Raw genomic sequence first — 19,267 nt, forward strand, 5'->3', positions numbered from 1 at the left:
ATATATAAAAAATAGGTAATTTACTAAAAACCTAAAATTATGCTTACTGTAGTGTAACAGTTTGTGACGAACCCCTATCCAGACCTCTGAAAGGGATACTGGTTAAAGGCACTTCTGAACAATCCTGGTTCGGTACAGCTAAACAGTGTATAACAATAGCTTGTCTCAATCACAATAGTCTAGATACCGACGATTGTGACTTGTATTGCATACTGCGGAACTGTCTATCTACACCAGCCAGTTCCTCCGTATATATAGACCTTGGGCTCCAAGTACCTCCGTACCTGGATCTACCTTTCAATCCCTAAATCCCTTGGATCTAGCTCTGAATCCCTAGATCTACTGGTCCTGGCGACCCCGCTTCTTCTCAACCGTGACAGTAGTGGAGCTCACGGAGGAATCAGGGGTTTAGGGGTCATGTATAAAAGTAGCCTACTGCTCGCATTCTATTTTAGACAGCACATCGACTTTTATTCTTCAAAAATTTTGTTCCTTGCATGCGTGCAGGTCAATACTGGCCCTCTGATCAGGCCAATCCGGTGCTTATTATGTGGCTTGCGAGCCCATAGCGTCTTTTCTTTGTCCTACGTGAAGTGTGGCCTGCCAGTGAGTCACTGTCACGAAGGTGTTTCATTTAGAGCCCAGTTGAGGGTATAGTTCTGGGTCTGTGGTTGTTTTGTGTGTTTTTCTCACCATTTCACTACTATAGAAGAAAAGAAGCTCGCAAGAGCGTATAGTGAGGTATTTATATATGAGGAGTAGGTAAACTGCCAACAGCCCAGAAATCAGCCTTACCGTAGTGCAACCGCCTGACCCACTCCAATTTGACTGCTCCATGGAGCCTTGCATTCCCCCATAGGATGAGAACGTTTGGGATGCCTTTGGTTCCTGTATTTGGAAAAGACAGGAGTGTCAGGCCAATTGCCAGCGCATGAATGCCAGATGCTAGCTAGCCATACCAGGACAGGCTTTGGTCCATTCCAGGTTGGCAGCATTATTGCTACATCTGTTTCCTGATTCAGTGGTCCGAAAAACTCAACGGAGAGCGCAAAAGTGAAAGGATCCCGTTGGAAACTTGTTGCTTTGACAAACAGTGCCGAGACGGTAGTGACGGGGCGAAAGCCTTATTCTGGCATGAGGTGTTCTGATACTTGTACCAGTAATTCCGCCATTTTCCTCTAACCGCATCGTAGCCAGGGATTGAGTACACCTTACATCTTGGCATCTTCCTCATTCATTCCCAAAGCCAATCAATTTCACCAGCTGCAGATCCATCTTTCATGATGCATCGCGAAGGCAAACTCGAAGGTCGAACGAAGAGTGCAAACCAGTATCTCGCCGGCAATTTTGTACCTATCCAAAAAAAACACTTCCACTCACACCATGTTTCTACGAAGGAGAGATCCCAGCTGACCTGGCAGGTGGGCAGTACGTCCGGAACGGTAGCAACCCGCTTATCACCAACGACGAGAATACACGGGTTCATTTGTTCGATGGTGTTGGAATGCTCAGCGGGGTCCTGTTTCGTGAGAAGGGGTCGGAAATCCAGCCAGAGTTTGTCAACCAGTGCTTGGTGACCGACATTTTCTCCTATGCGAAAGGCTCGGCTCTCTCAAAACCGTTCCTGTTCAGCATCTCGATCCTTATCGATCCTTTGGCTTCCGTGCTGAGTATTGCGTTGCACATATTGAGGACTGTCATATTGACAATCTTGTCCCAACTTCCCGGATCACCAATTCCAGTCAAAAAGACGAGCGCTGCCAATACAGTAGTCCTTTATCATGACGGGCGTGCTCTGGCCATCTGTGAAAGTGGGCCACCCGTATGCTCTTCGCTACCGAGCTTGCAAACCCTCGGCTGGTTCGATGGAAGGGGGGCAGAGAGCCCGAAAAGTCTGAGCGGGAGGGTTTCGGAGGTGAGCTAATGACTTTCGTCAAGCAATGCACAACGGCTCATCCTCGAACACATTCTGTGACGGGAGAGCTGATTTCTTTTCATGCCTCTTTGGTAAGGCCATTTGTTCATTACTTCATCATTACAAAAGCCAAGTCAGGTCGTCAACCTCTTCTCACGGCCCTGTTCCGGGAATGACGTCTCCAAAGATGATGCACGACTTTGGTGTATCGAGGGGCTATACCGTCATCATTGATATGCCCCTCTGCTTTAACCCCTTGAACCTCCTGAAAGGCTCCCCTGTGCTGTCGTTTGAAAGCTCTCGGAAGTCAAAGTTTGGAGTATTTCCGCGATATCAACCTGAAGCAGTCCAATGGTACGAAACCAACCCCTGCTGTGTCTTTCACACTGCCAACTGCTGGGAAAGTGAAACCTCTGACACAACCCGGAATGATCAGGGAACGACCAGCAATCTCCTCGCCTGCCGTCTGACGTCCGCATCGCCCGTCTTCCACACGGCAAATATCCCAGCGCCAGAAGTCAAGCCAGTCCCGCCGAAATATGCTCAGGAACAACAATGTCGACTGTATTACTACAGCTTCCCGTTTTCACCAGTCAGCCATGCGCAACCACCCGGAACAAAAAACCAATGGGCGTTGTCGGCCATCGAGCTCGAGTTCCCGAACGTATCGCCACTATCTGTAATGTCGGAGGCACAGTATGTGTATGGTTGTTCGGTGAGGTCAGTGTGTTCCTCGGTCGAGCTGGGAAAGCAGCCAGGATCGAAAACCAACGCCATAGCTCTGATACAAAGATGCCTTGAGACGCGGCCGCAACCGATCAAGGGGTGTGTCGACAAGCGGTCTGTTCAAGAGATCCTTAAGTCCAGCGATCTCGACGACCCAATCCAGCTTTTTGCAATGCCGAAGGGGTGGTATGCTCAAGAACCCCGATTCGTTCCGCGCTCGAATCCCATACCAGAAGATGACGGGTTTGTACTCAGCTCCGTGTTTGATGAAAGCCAGCTGGACGAGCGAGGGTCGTGCCGAGACGATGCAATCGGTGAGTTGTGGGTGACAGACGTGAAGGATATCAGAACGCTTTTGGCGCGTATCAAGCTTTCGCAGTGGGTGCCGTATGGGTTTCATGGGTGTTGGTTCAGCAAGGACGAAGTGATGGCACGGCGGCCATACACAACCCGAAAATTGACTGAGGAGGGTGCGGGCAGTTGGGTTTCAGTTGCCATGTCTAAATTGGATCGTATTCGTACCTGTACAACGTCACCAACCAACTGGTCTTGGCGAGAAATAGCGTGAAAATTGCTTCCATAATCAACAATCTGTCATTTGTCATGACTTCATTCTCCAGAACCAACACTGGATTGGACAACGAACTAGTAGCTGTGTCACGGAGCCACGGAGCCACGAAGCCAACCCCAGAGCTCGGATCCAAACAATGCGAGATACAGGCAACGATCGCGCTCCAGGCATCCGATCCCACATCGGTAATACCCAAGGATTCGTCAAAATATAAAGCTGCCTCATTCCGAGACTCGTTTACGGTGAGTTGAGCCGCCTACGAGCCAATCTCATCTCAGCCTCTTCTGACATGTTGGCAGGAAACACGCACCCGTGGCTACTTGCCCTCACGGCGGTAATTCCAACCGTCTATGCTTCTCGACGCGGTTCAACAAGTGAATGCTCCCCCGTCTCCTTCGACATTGTAGCCACCGCCGAAAATGCCATCTTGTCTCCATCTTACGACCCCAGCAATGAAACGTCCATCATTAACTTCATCAACGCATTGGCCAGGGGCGAGGTGAACCCCGTTGTCGGGTTTCAGAACATCAGCGGCTCCTTCGTCATCAACGGCATCTACTGCAAGCCCACCAAAAAGGTCAAGAAAAAGCGCAACGCCCTTCAAATATTGGTTCACGGCATCACCTATAACAGCAGCATGTGGGGTGGGTATCACTTTGGTGACCGCTACAACTGGCACGCCTATGCTAATGGAGAGGGGTATCACACCCTCGCCATTGACAGACTTGGCCACGGCCTCAACTCAAAGGCATTGGACCCGCACAATGTGATTCAACCTATGCTCCAGGTGGAAATTTACAAGGAGCTGATCCAGTCTATCCGTTTTAACACCGCTGCCAACTCCCTTCGGAAGAGGTTTTCCAACATCATCTGGGTGGGTAGCTTCATTCTTGTCACATCGATGGATCTTTTCGAGCTGACAGATAAAAAGGTCGGCCACTCCTACGGCTCCCAAATCGCCCTCCCACTCGCACGCCTCTGCCCAAATCTCACCTCAGCCCTGATCTTGACAGGCTGGTCCTCCACAACCAACCTCAGCGAGGTGCAAAAGTTCAATCTCGCCTCTGCTTCTACTCTTTATCCCTCTCGGTTTCCTGGCCTGGATAAAGGCTACCTAGCCATGGCTGACGAGAGCCTACGTGCAAAAATGTTTTACTATGGTGCTTACGACCCAGCAATCCCCGCGTTTGACTTTGCAAACCAGGATATTGTCACGATTGGTGAGTTTGCCGCTAATGCAGGACCGTTTGGGATACCGCCTGCGGCGTACAACAAGCCGGTTATGGTTATTACTGGTGTGGAAGATGGTGTGTTTTGCGCCCAACCTGGAGCCGCAGCAAGGGAGTGTGAGGAGTTGTTGGAGAAGACAAGGACAGACATGTTTCCGGGTGTGCCGGGGAGGAAGTATGAGTATTTTGCGCCGAGGAATACGGGGCATGATTTGACGCTTCATTATTCGGCCAGGGAGACTTTTAGGAGGGCTCATGGGTTTTTGGATAAGTACTTTTAGGAGGAGTTCTACATGGCGGGTTGAGACGGCGAGGGAATCGAGGTTTGTGGTTGGTAGATCCCTGGACAGCTGTTACACGTAGCTACACCAGAAACAAGTCAATCCCCCTCACATGATAAATGCATAAGCCCCATCCCAACAATCATCCCACTTCCTTTCCCTTCCTCCGACCCAGAACCGCTCCAGCAATCTCTTCGCCACCAAAGGCGGTGATATCCCTTGGTCACGAGCCATATCAACCAAACACCGCCCAATATACTTCTGCACGTCCGCCCCAGCCCTCGCCGCCTCCACGCCAGCTACGATCAACGGCCAAGTCATCCTCTTCCTTGCCCTCGGTGTAGTCATTCCCGTCTCCAATATCGAGAACAAAGCCTGGGCGTACTTGGCTCGCAACACCTCCACTTCCCGGGTTGACTTCAAAGCCCCGGTGCTCACCAACGATAGTATGCAGTACAGCGCAACGCTGGCGTGAAACACGCGGCCAATGACAAGAAACTCCTCCCTGCTGGCAAATACTGACTTTTCCAGATTTGACGTCCAGTTCTCTGGGGAAAAGAGCTCTATCTGGCCGAGGATGCCGAGGGCCGCTTGCTTTGTTTTCGGGTGGGAAGGCTCTCGAGCGCGTAGCTCGTTGATGAGGATTAATTTGATAAAGAGGGGGGTTGGACAGGACATGGGGGGGAAGTAGACTTCGGTGTAGTAATCCTCCGTCAGGCGGAGGGTGGTGACTGTGTCGGCGACTTGAAACTGGTTGTCGGGGGGGCTGGTGGTGTTGGCTAGTACCGCGGTGCTGTTGGTGGTGTTAGTAGGAGTTTGGGGAAAGGGGGACGGGATAAACTGACATCATCAGCCCTACCAAACTCGGCCTCATCTGATCACACCTGTCTATTATCTCCAGAAACCCGCCGTGAAACTCCAGCAAGGTCATGAACCCGTCCACGTGCGTCCTCCAAGATGGGGTCATGGATTGTTGGAGGAACGCAAAGAGGAAGGCGTACACGCTTACGACGGCTTCAAGACCGCGGCGGGTTTCTTCAGCGTCGAGTAATTCGTGAATGGCGCGGATGGTGATGCCGCGGTGGTGGTAAAATCTTTGCAAGATGGGCTTCACCAGGTCGATTTCGGGACAGCAGTCGGACATTTGCATGATTCGGTGGTTGATGGTGACTGAAACCAGCGTGTGGAGGATAGACAGCGGGATGTCTTCTACCGTCAACATCGGAAAAACAAACTGGCTCGGGCCGAGCTGGTGAGACTGGAGGTCGGGATAGATCCGGGCGTTGTCTAGATCACGGCAGTTAGCTCCCGGAGCCCACAACACTGGAGAATATCCCAGTCCAACCCACAATACAACATAGCCTCAATAATATCAAACATTTCCGGCCGGAGAGTAGGAGTGATAGGTGGAGTTGCCGGGTGGTTGCGGTGGCGCTTTTGGGACTCGGGGGGCGTGAGAGGAGCCTGTCTCTTTGGACTAGGACACGACACTTGCAGCCGGAGAGGTGGTAACCGCCCTTGACCCTTCCGCTTCTTCGGCCGGGACATGACCTGCCCCGGGGCTAGCCATTGCAGTGGCTTTTTGTCTGCATACCCGGGACAGACGATGCCAGCGGTCCGGCACTTGTTGCAGACGGGTTGTTGACCGTCACACACGACCCGTCTCCGTCTGCACTCCCAGCAGTGCTGGTGACGCAGGTTAGCAAGATTGGGCATCCTGTGGGTGTTACCGACGTGGCTAAACGGGTGGATGCATCGTGGAGAGAGGAAACACGAGGGGGAAGTCGCAGTTTGGGAGTTGACCTTACACCAGAGCCAACCTTACCCCTGCTCAAGGGGGGTTGGCCTTGTGGGTTGAAGCCTGCGGGGACAGGCATGCCTCCCGCTGTCTTGGCTTCTTGGCCATCTATTCTCCTGAAAGGGGATGGTTCGAGATCTTTGTTCAGTGGGTCTTCACGGCTAACGATGGTCCAATGAGACGGCATGTCATGTAAGACGGCTATCGAATTCGAGAAAGCGAGGCACTGCCTTTGGAGTTTGGACTGGTGAAATGGGTGAGAGACTGATGAAAGGCGCGTCTCCGGTTCCATGGGTACCTAGATAGCCTTATGGGGCTGAAGAAATTGCGGATCACCTTTTCATCATGCCAGGGGTTTCCTGGATGCAAGGTTCAACACCTGAACTCTCAGCATATCAGCAACTCTCTCTCTTTCTAGGTAGCTTTCATCCATTGACGTTGACCGGTACTCTGTACAAATCCCATATCCAACCTCCGTTCCCTCCCATCAAGAAGGCTGAATATCTAAGGTACTCCCGGTCAGCCCCCCTTCACCCCAGACAAAGAAAGAGGCATAATTACCCCTACAATAACTCACAAGCAGAAGAAAAAGGTCCCTTAGGCGGGTACTCGTCATACTCCTCCGGCGCACCCTGCGGCAGTTTATGCGAGTGGTGGCAGTGAACCTTGACCTTGGGCGTGCAAGTGCACCACTGCTCCCGGGGGATGTTGTCCATGACCGACGGGATGTGGTGGCCGCAGCCTGTCCAGGTTGTTTTATCTACCCATATGTGTCAGTGATGAAAAGGAGGAGAAAATGGAGGCGAGAAAAGCGGGGTGAGTTGGGACGGGAGTTGGAAAGGTCACTTTCCCAAGGAGGAGTAAAGAGAGTGCTAACCGGGCCATGAACGGTGATGATATTCCAAGGTGGCAGGAAGTTGACATACGGCAGTTTTCGCACTCTGATTTGTGACACATCTTAGCGGTTGTTTGCGATGGCTTCCGAGTATAATTGAGAAAGTGTCGTGGAGCAGGCGAGTCTTCGGGACGAAGAAGTTGTTCAAAATTACTCTGCAACAAAATGGTGCCTAGAGTGACACGAGAATATTCTCATTGTTCATAATGATGACGTCGTTGTTGACAATGACCAGTCGGTGATGCAATGGCCATGAGGTTACCATAGAAACCTCAAATGAAAGGGCGGCAACAAATCCCTCGGGTGAAAAAAACAGATAACTAAATATATACATTAAAGAGCAAACTGGCCCCGAACCACAAATTATACATTTAATCTTCATCACCTCACTGGTGGAGATCCTCCGCCTCCCTTCTCATCAAAATCTTGTCACCATTCAGGGTACCCCCAGCCTTGGGGGTCTTGATAATCCCAGCCTCAACCAAATCCAACGCCAACTTGGTCAACAAACCATCGCAGCCCTTGGCAGCCATGACAGAGACGCCGACAGGGAAGAACTCATCATGGCTGGAGATGGCACTGAACCCTGTAACTTCACCCAGAGGGAAGACCACGTCGGGAATCTCGGTGTAAACACTGATTCTGCCGGCACTGAAGCCGAAGGGAACTCCAGGCTGGCTGCGATAGCGGTTGCGGGGATTCTGACCACCTTGTGAAGAAACGTAGAGGAACAGACCGGAAGAGCACTGCTTCTCATCATCGACAGGGGGGAGAATCTTCTCGTTGAACCAGGACATGAAGGTCGACTTTGCACGATAGGCCTCCTGGAGGACATCGTCCCCAATTGAGTCGCCGTAGCCCCAGCGGCTGAGAGGGACAGGGTTGACGAATGGGCGGCGGCCGTCGTTGGCAGCTGCATACAGAGTTAGCGTAGATCACTCCGAGGAGTCAGGGGAAGTCATGCCAGCATAGTCACGGTAGAAGGGCTCACGAACAAGCTCAATCTGCTCCTTGGTGATGAGGGTGGCGTAGGTAGTGTTCAACAGCTGAGAGACGGTAAGAGCACCGGCTTCAGCAGGCTTGGACGCAGCCCACTCGCCCTCAAGGTTCAAAGGCGTCAGGCTGCCGCTGACGAACTTTGCAAGAGAGTCGGCAAAATCGAGAAGAATCTTTTGAGCATCAGTTCTCGCCGAAGTAGGAAAGTTGTAAGTCCAGATCTTGGTGGGATAGCTGGGCTTGGTCTTGGCGAGAGACTTGTAGTTCTTGCCGTACATAGCTGCCTGGGCGTCCTCCCAGATCTGAGGGTCACGGACAAGGAAGCCGGGGGTGTCAAGAGTGGGAGAAAGAGGCATGACATTGTCCAGCGAGACCAGATTATGAGAGGGACGGTTGCCAAACAGACCCTGAACACCAGCCGGGCCACGAACAGACCCACCAGTATCACTGCCAAGGGCGATATCGAGCCACTCGTAAGCCGCAACCGAGGCACCAGCACCCGACGAGGACGAGGAAGTATCCTGATACCCATCACCCCTGGGGTTGAATGGAGCGTGGTAATCAACCCAGTCCGAAGTAGCAGACTCGCCGTTGGCGAACTGGGAGGTCTTTTGAAGACCAACAACCACCGCACCGGCATCGATGAGATTTTGAACGGCAGGACCGGTATAGTTGCTGGCAGGGTAAAGGTTATACCAGGCACGGTTTCCGTTAGAACCCTTCACGCCCGCCAGGCGGTAGATATCCTTGATACCGATGCGGACACCGGCGAGAGGCTTCTCGGCTGTCTTGGTGTAGTAGAGCCTGGATGGGACACCGATGGTGAGGGATGCAGAGCCGCTCGTCTGGGCAGATAGGGGCTGGAACTTGCCCTCGGGGGTGGGGATCAGAGACTCGACAAAGGCTCCAGCAAAATCTTCGTACAGGCGGTAGACGGGATACACAGACCCGGTGCTGACCTCGAGGAAGTATGGACCGCTGGGAATCTTGGTGCTCTTCACCGAGATGATCGACTTGCTATCCTTCTTGGGGGCCCTCTCAGCGACGACATTCCTAGGCTTTTTGCCCTTCGACTCGGCCACAAAGACAGCATCGGCGAAGGCGTCTTGATAGACATCATCCGTCTGTGCCCAAGTTGACAGCAGGCCGGTGAGATCCTTCCCAGAGACACCTTCCTGGTTCACGACGGTTATAGGCTTGAACCCGAGCACGCTTGGGGCCTTGAGGTTGCACAGAGTCTTCTTCGAAACATCGAGCTTCCCGGAGGAGAAAGGGGAGATGTAGTAGTCGACGTCGTTGAAGTTGACTGAGAGGCCGGTGGATGCGAGTTTGGCCGAGGCCAGGTTTGCAACAAAGGAGAGAACGGAGAAGCTCAAGGCGCGAGCCGAGAGCTTTCTGTCGGAGATGGCCATCTTGAAGGTGGGTAAGGTGAGGATGAGAGGCACAAGCTGGGTGCTTGACCTTCAAATCAGGGCTTGCGATCAATCATCATCATATATACCCTCCGCTCCATCCGTTACTCGCATCCTCGCGCTCAAGTGTCGTTGATAGCAACCCCTGAAGGTGATGCTTTAACCCTAGGCATCATCTCACACCGGGTTCTTGGCCATGATTTCCCTCAAGTCCCGACGTTGGTGAAGGCATCCACCAACAGCCACCATCGTCGGACACAAACGGGAACACCTGCCCGTCTTGCACCTAGCCTTATCGTTGACAGTCGAGGTTTACCAGCTCCGCGGATCCGGGATTGGAAGAGGCCCGTCACTTGGCGGTACGGAATCGATGTTTATTGGCCAATGGCGGACTTATCGTGTCAAGACACGCTATTGAACCCCAGAATACGATATTCCATGCAAGAGCGTGGCGGTGGGGTGAGAAATGACGACACTGGAGCTTTTTCACGCTTTCTGGAAATGGGCATCTGATAAGAATGGGGTTGTTAACTTGTGGTCAATTTTGTTTGTATTTTGAACCGTGATAAGGGTGGGTGTTGTGATGCCTTATGGGGCTTCATCTTAACCACTCCACTGTCGCGATAAGATAGGCAATAAGAAGCCGGTGAAGATGCTGGTGATATAGGTAAAGTTCTTGACTAAAACTCGGGATTCCAGGCAACAGGTAAACAAATGTGATTGTGAACCCGACTGAAGTCCGAGTTCATTCGTACCTAAGCTCGATGTAAAAGGTTGAAGAGCCTCACCATCCCACCGGGGTGCTTGGTGGTGGGTTGCGTTGCGAACAGGAAAGTGGGGATTGCTATGCAAAGACGTTGGAAGGTGGGCAGGCCTTCGAACCGTCGTGAGCAGTTCTCAAATACCCTATTGAGGTCCTGCAAACCGTCACCCATATCGTTTCCATTGATGCATCCTGAGGTGAACTTGAGGCCCGTGCAGGAAGCCGAACCCGAGTGTGGGGGTCAACGGCCGCAGGGGTAACCGTTGAGCACGGGATTTCGAGAGTTCCGACGACTTCAACATCAACGTCAACAACACCAGTGGTGTGGTGATCAACATTCGGCACATCTGGTGTATAAAGACAGGACTCCTCAGATTTATGAAGACACCTCTGTGGCCGAGGGAGACTCGTGATATTTGATGCGCTCTAGTTAGAGACAGCTGAGCATGGAAACGTGTAGCTTCAAGTCTCTTCGATACTGCTGCCATCTGAACGATGACCACGGTGCAGAAATGCGTTCCCAATCGGTTGGCCGGCAGAACTTTGCCAGTTCCAAATTGGAAGCGTTGGTTTCCGTCCCGTCCAATACAACGGTGGCTGTTTCGGTGCAACATGCGGCAGGAGCCCCTCACTTGAACACATCGTCAAATTCCACCTCACCTTAAACTTCTCCTAGCACACCTCAGAAGTAACATCAAAAACCTAGGAATACACTAATTCACGCACAAATGGCCGCCCTCGTGATAGGGCTGGGCGCCGCCTCGCTCCTTCTCCTGACTTATACCTACCTCTCGCGTCTCAGCAGCATCCTGAAAAGCACCCCCGAAGCAGTATTGAAGGTGTCTCCAAAAAGATGGACCAAAGAAGAGCTGCGACAGGTATATCAGCGCCTTGAAAAGAATCTTATTACCACCAAAAGCTATGCAGATCGCATTCCCCCCAAGTTGGATAGACGATACATCATCACTGGGGGTTCTGGTGCGTAGCCCGGCTCAATTGTAGGTCGCAAGATCGCTTCTAACATCAAAACCACAGGTCTTGTTGGTGGCTACATTGTCCTACAGCTTCTGGAACGTGGTCAATCTCCAGAAAGCATTCGTATCGTGGAGTTTCGGCCTCTCAACCGGGCTGACATGCTCAGTGGGCCAGCATCAACGGTCGACTTTGTCAAGGCAGACATCTCCTCAGCCGAGTCCACTAACAATGCCTTTGAGAAATCATGGCCATCCTCTGTTGCTCACCTTCCCTTGACGGTCTTTCACACAGCGGCGGTCATTGTGCCATCGGACCGGTCCAAACTCGTCTACGGTCTCTGTGAAAGTGTCAATGTTCGGGGCACCAGGAATGTCCTCGACGCAGCTCGCAAAGCCGGGGCCGATGTACTGATCTCGACATCCTCTGGCGGCGTCAGTATTCGCCCCATTGAACTCTGGATCTCACCTCTAGAGTTACTCCTGTCACCCAAGAATAAGCTCCCCGAGATAAAGAACCACCTCCAAGTCATGGACGAAAAGGACTTCTTTGAGCCACCCCGCAAGCACGAAGAGCACTTTGCCAACTACGCCGTCTCCAAAGCCAGGGCTGAGAGAATAGTTTGTGGTGCCAACAGCCCCGAGCTCCGAACTGGAAGCATCAGACCAGCAAACGGTGTCTACGGGCAACCAGGCGACAATACCCTCGGGGGCTCTCTCGCCATGAGCGACTGCCCCACCTGGTGCGCGCACATCATCCAACCCTTCGTCCACGGCATCAACGTCGCCATTGCCCACCTTGACTATGAAGCCGTCCTGGCTGCTAACCCCAAAGCACCACAAGCTGGCCGCCCCTTCATGATCACCGACCCTAACCCTCCCATCAGCTACATCGACATGTATCTAGCTATCGAGACGCTGGCTACCACTCCGTTCAAGCTCATTCGTTTGCCTCCGCTGCCAATGTGGTTTCTTTCCTACATTGTCGAGTGGTACTCCCTCTTGCCGGTCAAATACCCCTTCTTGAGAAGGATTCTGCCTGAGCTCAAGGGGGATATCAAGCACATGAAGCCTGGTTTGTTCAGTGTTACTACTCACATGGTAGCTACGAACGAGAATGCCGGTCGGTCTGTTGATGAGGGGGGGTTGGGGTTTAGGGGGGTGGTGACGACCCTGGAGGGTATGGTGCAGGAGATTGTGGAGTGGAATGTCGAGCACAAGGGGGGGAAGAAGGCCAAGAAGTTCCAGACGAGTATTTTGTTTGCGGAGGAGATTGCAAAGGCGGCCGAGGCGGCGGGGGTGATGGAGAAGATGGGTAAGTGATCGTGGAGGAACGATATGCCCCTTAGGTAGGCTGTCGAAGTATTTGATAGGAACCGAATCGTTGTAATTCCAAATGATTAGCCTTCTTTGAATCATAATCCTCACAGTCATCGTGTGCTGACTTGCTGTTCTGAAGTGTCAGTCCTTTTCCGGAGGACACGTTCAGAACTGCTGTGCGCTCATACCTCGTCCATACTCGCATCGCACATGGGCAAACTGCATGAACCTCTCGCCATCGAGTAACCACAAGCAAGGGGAGGGGGTATCAACGAATTATATTTCCCAGTTCTGTCCCAAAATAAAAACTCCTTTGCCTGCTTCGTAAAACACAAACTCCCCTTTGTCCCACGGGACGACCCGTCCCTTCTTCCCGGCCTCTTGTGACGATGTAAACCAAGCACTCAGGAGAACATCTCACCCACAACAAACAGTAGGCTCATCAATCCCACCCCCCACCAGCCCCCCGTTCTTCACCGCCGCCGTTCCATCCGCCCCAATCACCACCGTCTTGGTCATCCAATCACACAAGAACTTGCCCAGCAATGCCCCGATCAAAATGCTAATAATCACATACCCATTATAATACATGGCCAACAACATGATAATATACGCCAGCCCAAAAGTAGCAGTGTGGATCAACGAGCGGATAAGCTGCTGCAGTGGGCTCGCGCGGAAAGTGACTGTCTGAGGAGCAACCGCTTCGTTCGACGACGACGACGACGAGGCAGCCCCGGGGCATGACGGCGCGGCGGAAGAGGGGGCAAGACCGCCGTTAGCGATCAGTGCTACCCTTGCCGCAAAGTCCCGCTGGATGTGCTCGTCGTATTCCTTGCCAATGCGGCGTAGGGCTTCGAGGAGGATGACCATCAGGATGACGCCTATGCAGGTGGCCGCGAAGGCGCCGTTGGTGGTGATGTGCCATGAAGAGGAGAGGAAGCAGGCGTCGATTGTGTACCAGTTCCAGAGCATCTGTTCCCCCCCCCCAAAAAAATTGTCAGTTTACTTGCTCAGACAGACTAGCGTAATGGTGAATGGATTGGGTTTGCTGGCGCGCGCAACGTACGGAGATTTTGCAGGCGGGGCCGTCGCCCATGCCGCCGCCGTGGCCGGAGTGTGACATTGTGAGTGTTTTCAGAGGGATTAAGTTATATAGGGATATTCTTGTCGTTTGCCGCGGGTGATCCGATTAAAGCGAAGGAGTGCGATCGAAGGCTCGAGGTTCTCACGAGGAGGGAAACGATGGTGTATTTAACAGCGGCGGCGACGAGTGCGGAGCGGAGGGTGCTGTTAGTTGGCTTGAAACTGACCACGCCTCGTTGGAGAACTTGTGCACGAGGCGCGGCGAAATTGCAAGAGATCAGAAGAGAAGAGAGGTGAGATGCGATTAAGCCCAGATATGCAAGACAAGCTCTGTTTATAGAGCAGCTTGAGGTTAAGTCGAGGTGTGTTGTTGTCTTGTGCTGCTGCCCCTCATCCCGCGTTGGTGGTTGGGATCACCGGACCTTTTTGGACGTTGCGCAACCGAGAGTCAAGACAACTAACGCTTTTCACTGTTCGGTGAGGTGCTGCCGACACCGTCCTTCGTATCTTCTCTTTTCAAGACCCTTCATCCGGAGTCCCTATCGAAGTGGTGCAATTGCTGGGCATTTTGAGCAGATATGCGCCAGAATATCAAGGACCACAGCTTCCAAAAGCGTTCGACAGCTCGCTGCCAAGCAAGCACGGTGCGCCCCACGGCACAGGGATCACAGGATCACAGGGGGTCCCGAGCAGGGGCGGCGATTGGGCCACTGTCCGCTACAGCAGGGCGATCCGGGAAGTTCCCCCAGCGGTACCCACTGCTGATGCAGAAACGTGCTCAAAGATGCTCACCATTTTCCTCGTGGGCACGGTGGGACACCACGAACCCCAAAAACATGAGCAGCAGGAAGGAATAACCTGATATCCATCAAGGTTCCCGAGAGCGGCGAGATGGAATCCGGGCAATCCAATTCGCCGCCTTTAGCTGTTCGCTTCCAGAAAACGCCCCCCTGAAGGGCAGAATACCGAGAGCTGCACCCCGCGGATTCAGCACATGCATCTCTTGGGATTTGGGACGAGGTCTTGGAACCTGCTCGCGATTACACCAACTCCACACACATCACTTGGCGATGCTACCCGGGCGGGAAGAGGACGGCAACAGAGCCGCCAGATTCCACCTTGCAGAGACGAATTCGGAGCCCAGGTCCCGACGCAGGCATGGGGCCTAGATATATTACCAGACCGCTCCCGGGGGGTGCGGGTGGCGATGGGGTTGTATAAGGACAGACATGTCCCGGTTTGATGCCACATGGTGCTGAGACATTCTCCATTCCGGTACCTTTTGGCCGTCACCATCTCCAGCTCCCAAGTGCTGTCTCCAAGATAACTGGGAGTAGAGACAGAGCCGCCGGGCTTATCCTCCAAGCACCATGGAGTCGCTCACAACCCCAAACTCCATCCTTCGGCGTCAGCACATCCAGAACTTCTCAGAAGCCTCCCAACTAGAGCCTCACTGGGGGTACGCCTACCGTGTAGTCCCCTGCACAAACGACCCAGGGTCATGCGCCTACCTAGACGTGGTCTATGACGCCCACGATGCAGGCATGCTATACACGGGCATCTTCTGGGCCACCGTCCTGGGCATCCTCCTCATCTGGGGCATCGGTCGCCGTGTCTTCCCAGCCCGAGAACCAGTCGACGACCTCCTCGCCCAGCTATCCACCAACGAATCAACCCCCCAACGTCCCAAACCCAGCTTCCTCTCCCGTTCCTTTGGCGCGGTCGCCTCCTCCCTTAGACACCACCTCCTCCCCACCGCTCCCCTGAGGACCATCTTCGGGCATACTACCCGCCTCCAACTCGTCATCCTCGCCGTCTTGACAAGCTACCTATCCATCTGGTCCTTTGTGGGAATCGTCTACGGGAAATGGGTAACCCCCATCAAAGGCCAGCCAGCAGACGTAGTCAACACGCGCACCTCCCTCGGCCCCTGGGCCGACCGCGTCGGCGTCCTCGCCTACGCGCTCACCCCCTTATCCGTCCTCTTTGCCGCCAGAGAGTCGATCCTCTCAGCCGTCACCGGCGTCCCATACACCTCCTTCATGTTCCTTCACAAATGGACCGGCTACATCATCCTCGTGCAATCCCTCCTCCACACTCTAGGTTGGGTTCTGATCGAAGGCTGGCTGTACAAACCCCAACCCGACGTCTGGAACAAGTGGGTGGTGCAGGAATACGCCATCTGGGGCTTCGTCGCCCTCGGCCTCCTCGTCCTCCTGTGGATCTGCTCCTTCCAGTGGGTCATCAAGAACATCACCGGGTACGAATTTTTCCGCAAGGCGCACTACGTCATGGCCATGGTCTACATTGGGGCGTTGATCGGTCACTGGGAGGAACTGCAGTGTTTTCTCGTGCCCGGTATTGTCCTCTGGGTGGTTGACCGGCTTGCCAGATTAGTGCGGATGGGGATGTTGCACTGTGGGTACCAACGCAAGGAGGGACGGTGGGGGTTTTCCAGTGCCGAGGCGGAAGCAAAGTTCTGGAAGGATGAGAGGTTTGGGGATGTGGTTAGGTTGGATTTTGAACATCATCAGAAGGCGTGGAGTATTGGGCAGCACTTCTTTTTGTGCTTTACCGAGGGGAGTCTGTGGCAGAGTCATCCTTTTACTCCGTTGTCGCTCCCTCAGATTAACAACGTTGGGGACGTCAAGCATTCGTATATTTTCCGGGCGAAGGGGGGGGAGACGAGAAAGATTGCGAGGGTGATTGAGGAGAAGTTGAAGGAGCAGAAGGAAGGGAGGACGACGACGAATGTGGTGCTTCAGGGGCCGTATGGGGAGAATATTGTGGAGGGCTTGACGCAGGATGTCAATGTGCTTTGCGTGGCTGGTGGAACGGGAATTACCTATGTCCTACCTGTTTTGTTGAGATTGGTGAGGGAGAAGGTGAACCCCGACAGGAAGATCGAGTTGGTCTGGGCGGTGAAGAGAAAGCAGGATCTTGAATGGGTTGAGCCAGAGTTGGAGGAGCTGAGGAGGCTGGGTGCTGCGCATGGATTGCAGATTCGAATCTTTGTTACTGCTGAGGATGTTGCTCCTGGAGCCAGGACGACAACCGGCGATGAGAAGAAGGTGTCGGAGGATGTCGACACCAAGTCGGTGTCTGTGGGCAGTGACGAAAGCCAGAACCAGCGGCCTGACGTCAATGTGGCTGTCAATGAGTTTGTCGCCAACGTCGCTCGGGGCTCCACGCGCGTTTTTGGTAGCGGGCCACCGAGCATGATCACGGAGCTGCGTGAGGCTGTTGCGCAAAGAAACTCTGGATCGAAGGTGTGGAAGGGTGAGGGGAGATTTGACGTTCGTCTTGTTTGCGATGATCGGTTGGAATGGTGATTGATACCCCTTTTGTTATTTGTTCTAGAATAAGCGCCGTAAAATATTCATGCTTTCTTTTGAGCCTTTCTTCCAAACTGCCTGCAGTGCCCACACACTCATGTCTCGCGATTATCTACAGATCCCCCATATCATCCCCATACATCATGTCACCTGCATCAAAAGTTAGCAACAACTCACACTATGCCCATCAGACATCAGTACCCCTCGCTTTGTGCCACTCCTCAACCCAAGCCTTCACAAACTCTGCCTCCGCCTTCTGCACGTCAGCCACAGGCTTGGGCGGTAACCCAGGTCTAGTCTCATTAGGAAACAACCCATTCTCATCCCAGTGATGCACACCCTTCTCGATGAGAATAAACGGTTCGGAAACAGTGCTCTCCCGCCCGGGCAGCCCAATCCTATGAGGCGATGCCGCACGCCAGGGATCCCATTCTCCATCAACATGAGCCAGGCGAGGGTAGCTGATGTTCACACCGCCATGCTTGTTGATCCTTTCCACCTGAGAAGGAGTCGTAATGTTGAACGCCTCCCGACAGACAGTGGACGTGAACTCGAGGTTGATCAGTCGTGAGATGAGTGGGAGTTGATCAGCAGGGACACCAGAGCCAGTTTGGAGGTAGCCCCATCTAGTCGCAAAGAATGTTAGCCCGATGTTCAAGATTGCAAGAACAGAAGAATGACTCACTCGAAACAATACTGATAAGCCCACAGCCTCCACTCCTGCGTGATATCATCCTGCTGGTAAAACTTCGAATCATAATTCGTGAAGCACTCGTCCTGGCTCTTCCCTCTTCGTTTGCACCCTTTTACAGCTGTGGCATCGACATACCCAATGTAATTGAGCAGCTGATTCACTAGCTTCACTTCATCATAGCCACCCACGGCGAGAAGTTCTTTTGCCTCCTCCTCCCGCTCGGCGATCCCGGGGTAGAGGACCTCGGTCGAGCTGATATTCCCACAGTAATGTCCAAACTCGGTACTGTTGACCGCCGGATCCCAATTCAAGCCTTGAAGTCCGGCTATTCCCTGGGCAATGGCATTGGCAAAGTCATCGTTTCTGGTGATATTGCCTAGCCCAAAGATATTCTTGACCCGTTGTGGGTATTCGGTGTCGGTGTGGTTGATCAACACATTATCGATCGCATGAGTAAGCTTCTGAGTAGCCTCTATACATTCGCTAGGTCCATAAATCCGGGCGGCTTCGTAGTACTCCCAATAGTCATAGATCGCCTCGGGAACACCAGAGGAGGCAATGGCGCCCCAATAGACGTCTGGGTAGAGCTTGCGGAGAAAGGCAACGACTGATCCGGCGTAGGAGCCACCGTAGGCAATGTAAGGGACGTTGTGAGAGGTGAGGTTCAAGTGTTCAAGGCCGGGGAAGACGGCATTTTGGGCAAAGTATGCTTGATCAGCTAGGGCTTGATCCGTAGTCAAGAAGCGGAGGTTTTTGGTGCTGAAGTCATCAGTGGGGTGGCTTTCGCCGTAGTAGCGGTGTTCAAAAATGACACCCAACCCGTTTGTTGCCTGGGAGAGCTGGGCTACGATGCCCTTTTGCAGATATCGAAGACGACCAGCTCCATCGGTCTCACCGCCTTGGAGGACGATGACCGGACCGCCGGGTTGGTAGTGGCTCGCGTCGAACCAGTATCGGAGAAGGAAGGTCTCGTTGGTGTGTGGTTCATAGATGGAGTCATTGTGGAAGTGATCAATGGGCATTTGAATGGTTTGGGCTGGGTAGAGCTTTTCAAGGTCGGTGTCTCTGGGGTGGATGAGGGCAGTTCTCATCTCTCGCTCCTCCATCTGGAATTGGTGTCAACCAACGAGCTCACGCATGTATGAAATTGGGACCGCTCACCTGCTCCTTGAAGTCCCCCAGAGTCAAGGAAGTCCTAAAACCCTTGTATCCATTTACAACAGGCGCAACAAGCGCCACGCTGGCCAGGAGATATTGTAATATCGCCATCTTCTGTCA

General features: G+C 53.2%; 7 protein-coding genes across 7 annotated transcripts; 3 read left to right on the plus strand and 4 right to left on the minus strand.

Annotated features, from left to right (window-relative positions):
* Positions 1-2,102: 2,102 nt before the first annotated feature.
* NCED2 (Nced2p) lies at positions 2,103-7,153 on the plus strand (the record flags this gene model as incomplete). The annotated part of the gene is made up of 3 exons (XM_062940031.1): positions 2,103-3,111; positions 3,512-4,086; positions 4,144-7,153. The coding sequence occupies 3 exons, from the start codon at positions 2,103-2,105 to the stop codon at positions 4,720-4,722; spliced, it is 2,163 nt and encodes a 720-aa protein (XP_062805906.1). The 3' UTR covers positions 4,723-7,153.
* QC764_116370 (uncharacterized protein) lies at positions 4,270-6,569 on the minus strand. The gene is made up of 3 exons (XM_062942883.1): positions 6,072-6,569; positions 5,568-6,009; positions 4,270-5,515 (listed from the first exon to the last, which is right to left on the minus strand). The coding sequence occupies exons 1-3, from the start codon at positions 6,436-6,438 to the stop codon at positions 4,831-4,833; spliced, it is 1,494 nt and encodes a 497-aa protein (XP_062805907.1). The 5' UTR covers positions 6,439-6,569; the 3' UTR covers positions 4,270-4,830.
* Positions 7,154-7,538: 385 nt separating the features above from the next.
* Positions 7,539-9,842, minus strand: QC764_116380 (uncharacterized protein). Its single transcript, XM_062942884.1, has 2 exons — positions 8,392-9,842; positions 7,539-8,328 (listed from the first exon to the last, which is right to left on the minus strand). Exons 1-2 carry the CDS (start codon positions 9,821-9,823, stop codon positions 7,802-7,804), a joined length of 1,959 nt encoding a protein of 652 aa, XP_062805908.1. The 5' UTR covers positions 9,824-9,842; the 3' UTR covers positions 7,539-7,801.
* An 890-nt stretch (positions 9,843-10,732) lies between these two features.
* QC764_116390 (uncharacterized protein) lies at positions 10,733-13,093 on the plus strand. The gene is made up of 3 exons (XM_062942885.1): positions 10,733-11,564; positions 11,622-12,906; positions 13,017-13,093. The coding sequence occupies exons 1-2, from the start codon at positions 11,315-11,317 to the stop codon at positions 12,878-12,880; spliced, it is 1,509 nt and encodes a 502-aa protein (XP_062805909.1). The 5' UTR covers positions 10,733-11,314; the 3' UTR covers positions 12,881-12,906; positions 13,017-13,093.
* A 6-nt stretch (positions 13,094-13,099) lies between these two features.
* QC764_116400 (uncharacterized protein) lies at positions 13,100-14,705 on the minus strand. The gene is made up of 2 exons (XM_062942886.1): positions 13,944-14,705; positions 13,100-13,849 (listed from the first exon to the last, which is right to left on the minus strand). The coding sequence occupies exons 1-2, from the start codon at positions 13,998-14,000 to the stop codon at positions 13,295-13,297; spliced, it is 612 nt and encodes a 203-aa protein (XP_062805910.1). The 5' UTR covers positions 14,001-14,705; the 3' UTR covers positions 13,100-13,294.
* Positions 14,706-15,330: 625 nt separating this feature from the next.
* On the plus strand, positions 15,331-17,292 carry QC764_116410 (uncharacterized protein; the record flags this gene model as incomplete). Its single annotated transcript, XM_062942887.1, has 1 exon — positions 15,331-17,292. The coding sequence occupies one exon, from the start codon at positions 15,331-15,333 to the stop codon at positions 17,290-17,292; it is 1,962 nt and encodes a 653-aa protein (XP_062805911.1).
* QC764_116420 (uncharacterized protein) lies at positions 17,289-19,258 on the minus strand (the record flags this gene model as incomplete). The annotated part of the gene is made up of 3 exons (XM_062942888.1): positions 17,289-17,921; positions 17,981-19,095; positions 19,151-19,258. 3 exons carry the CDS (start codon positions 19,256-19,258, stop codon positions 17,483-17,485), a joined length of 1,662 nt encoding a protein of 553 aa, XP_062805912.1. The 3' UTR covers positions 17,289-17,482.
* Positions 19,259-19,267: the final 9 nt, after the last annotated feature.

The sequence above is a fragment of the Podospora pseudoanserina genome, chromosome 1, assembly GCF_035222485.1.
Source record: "Podospora pseudoanserina strain CBS 124.78 chromosome 1, whole genome shotgun sequence".
Classification (NCBI taxonomy): Eukaryota; Fungi; Ascomycota; class Sordariomycetes; order Sordariales; family Podosporaceae; genus Podospora; species Podospora pseudoanserina.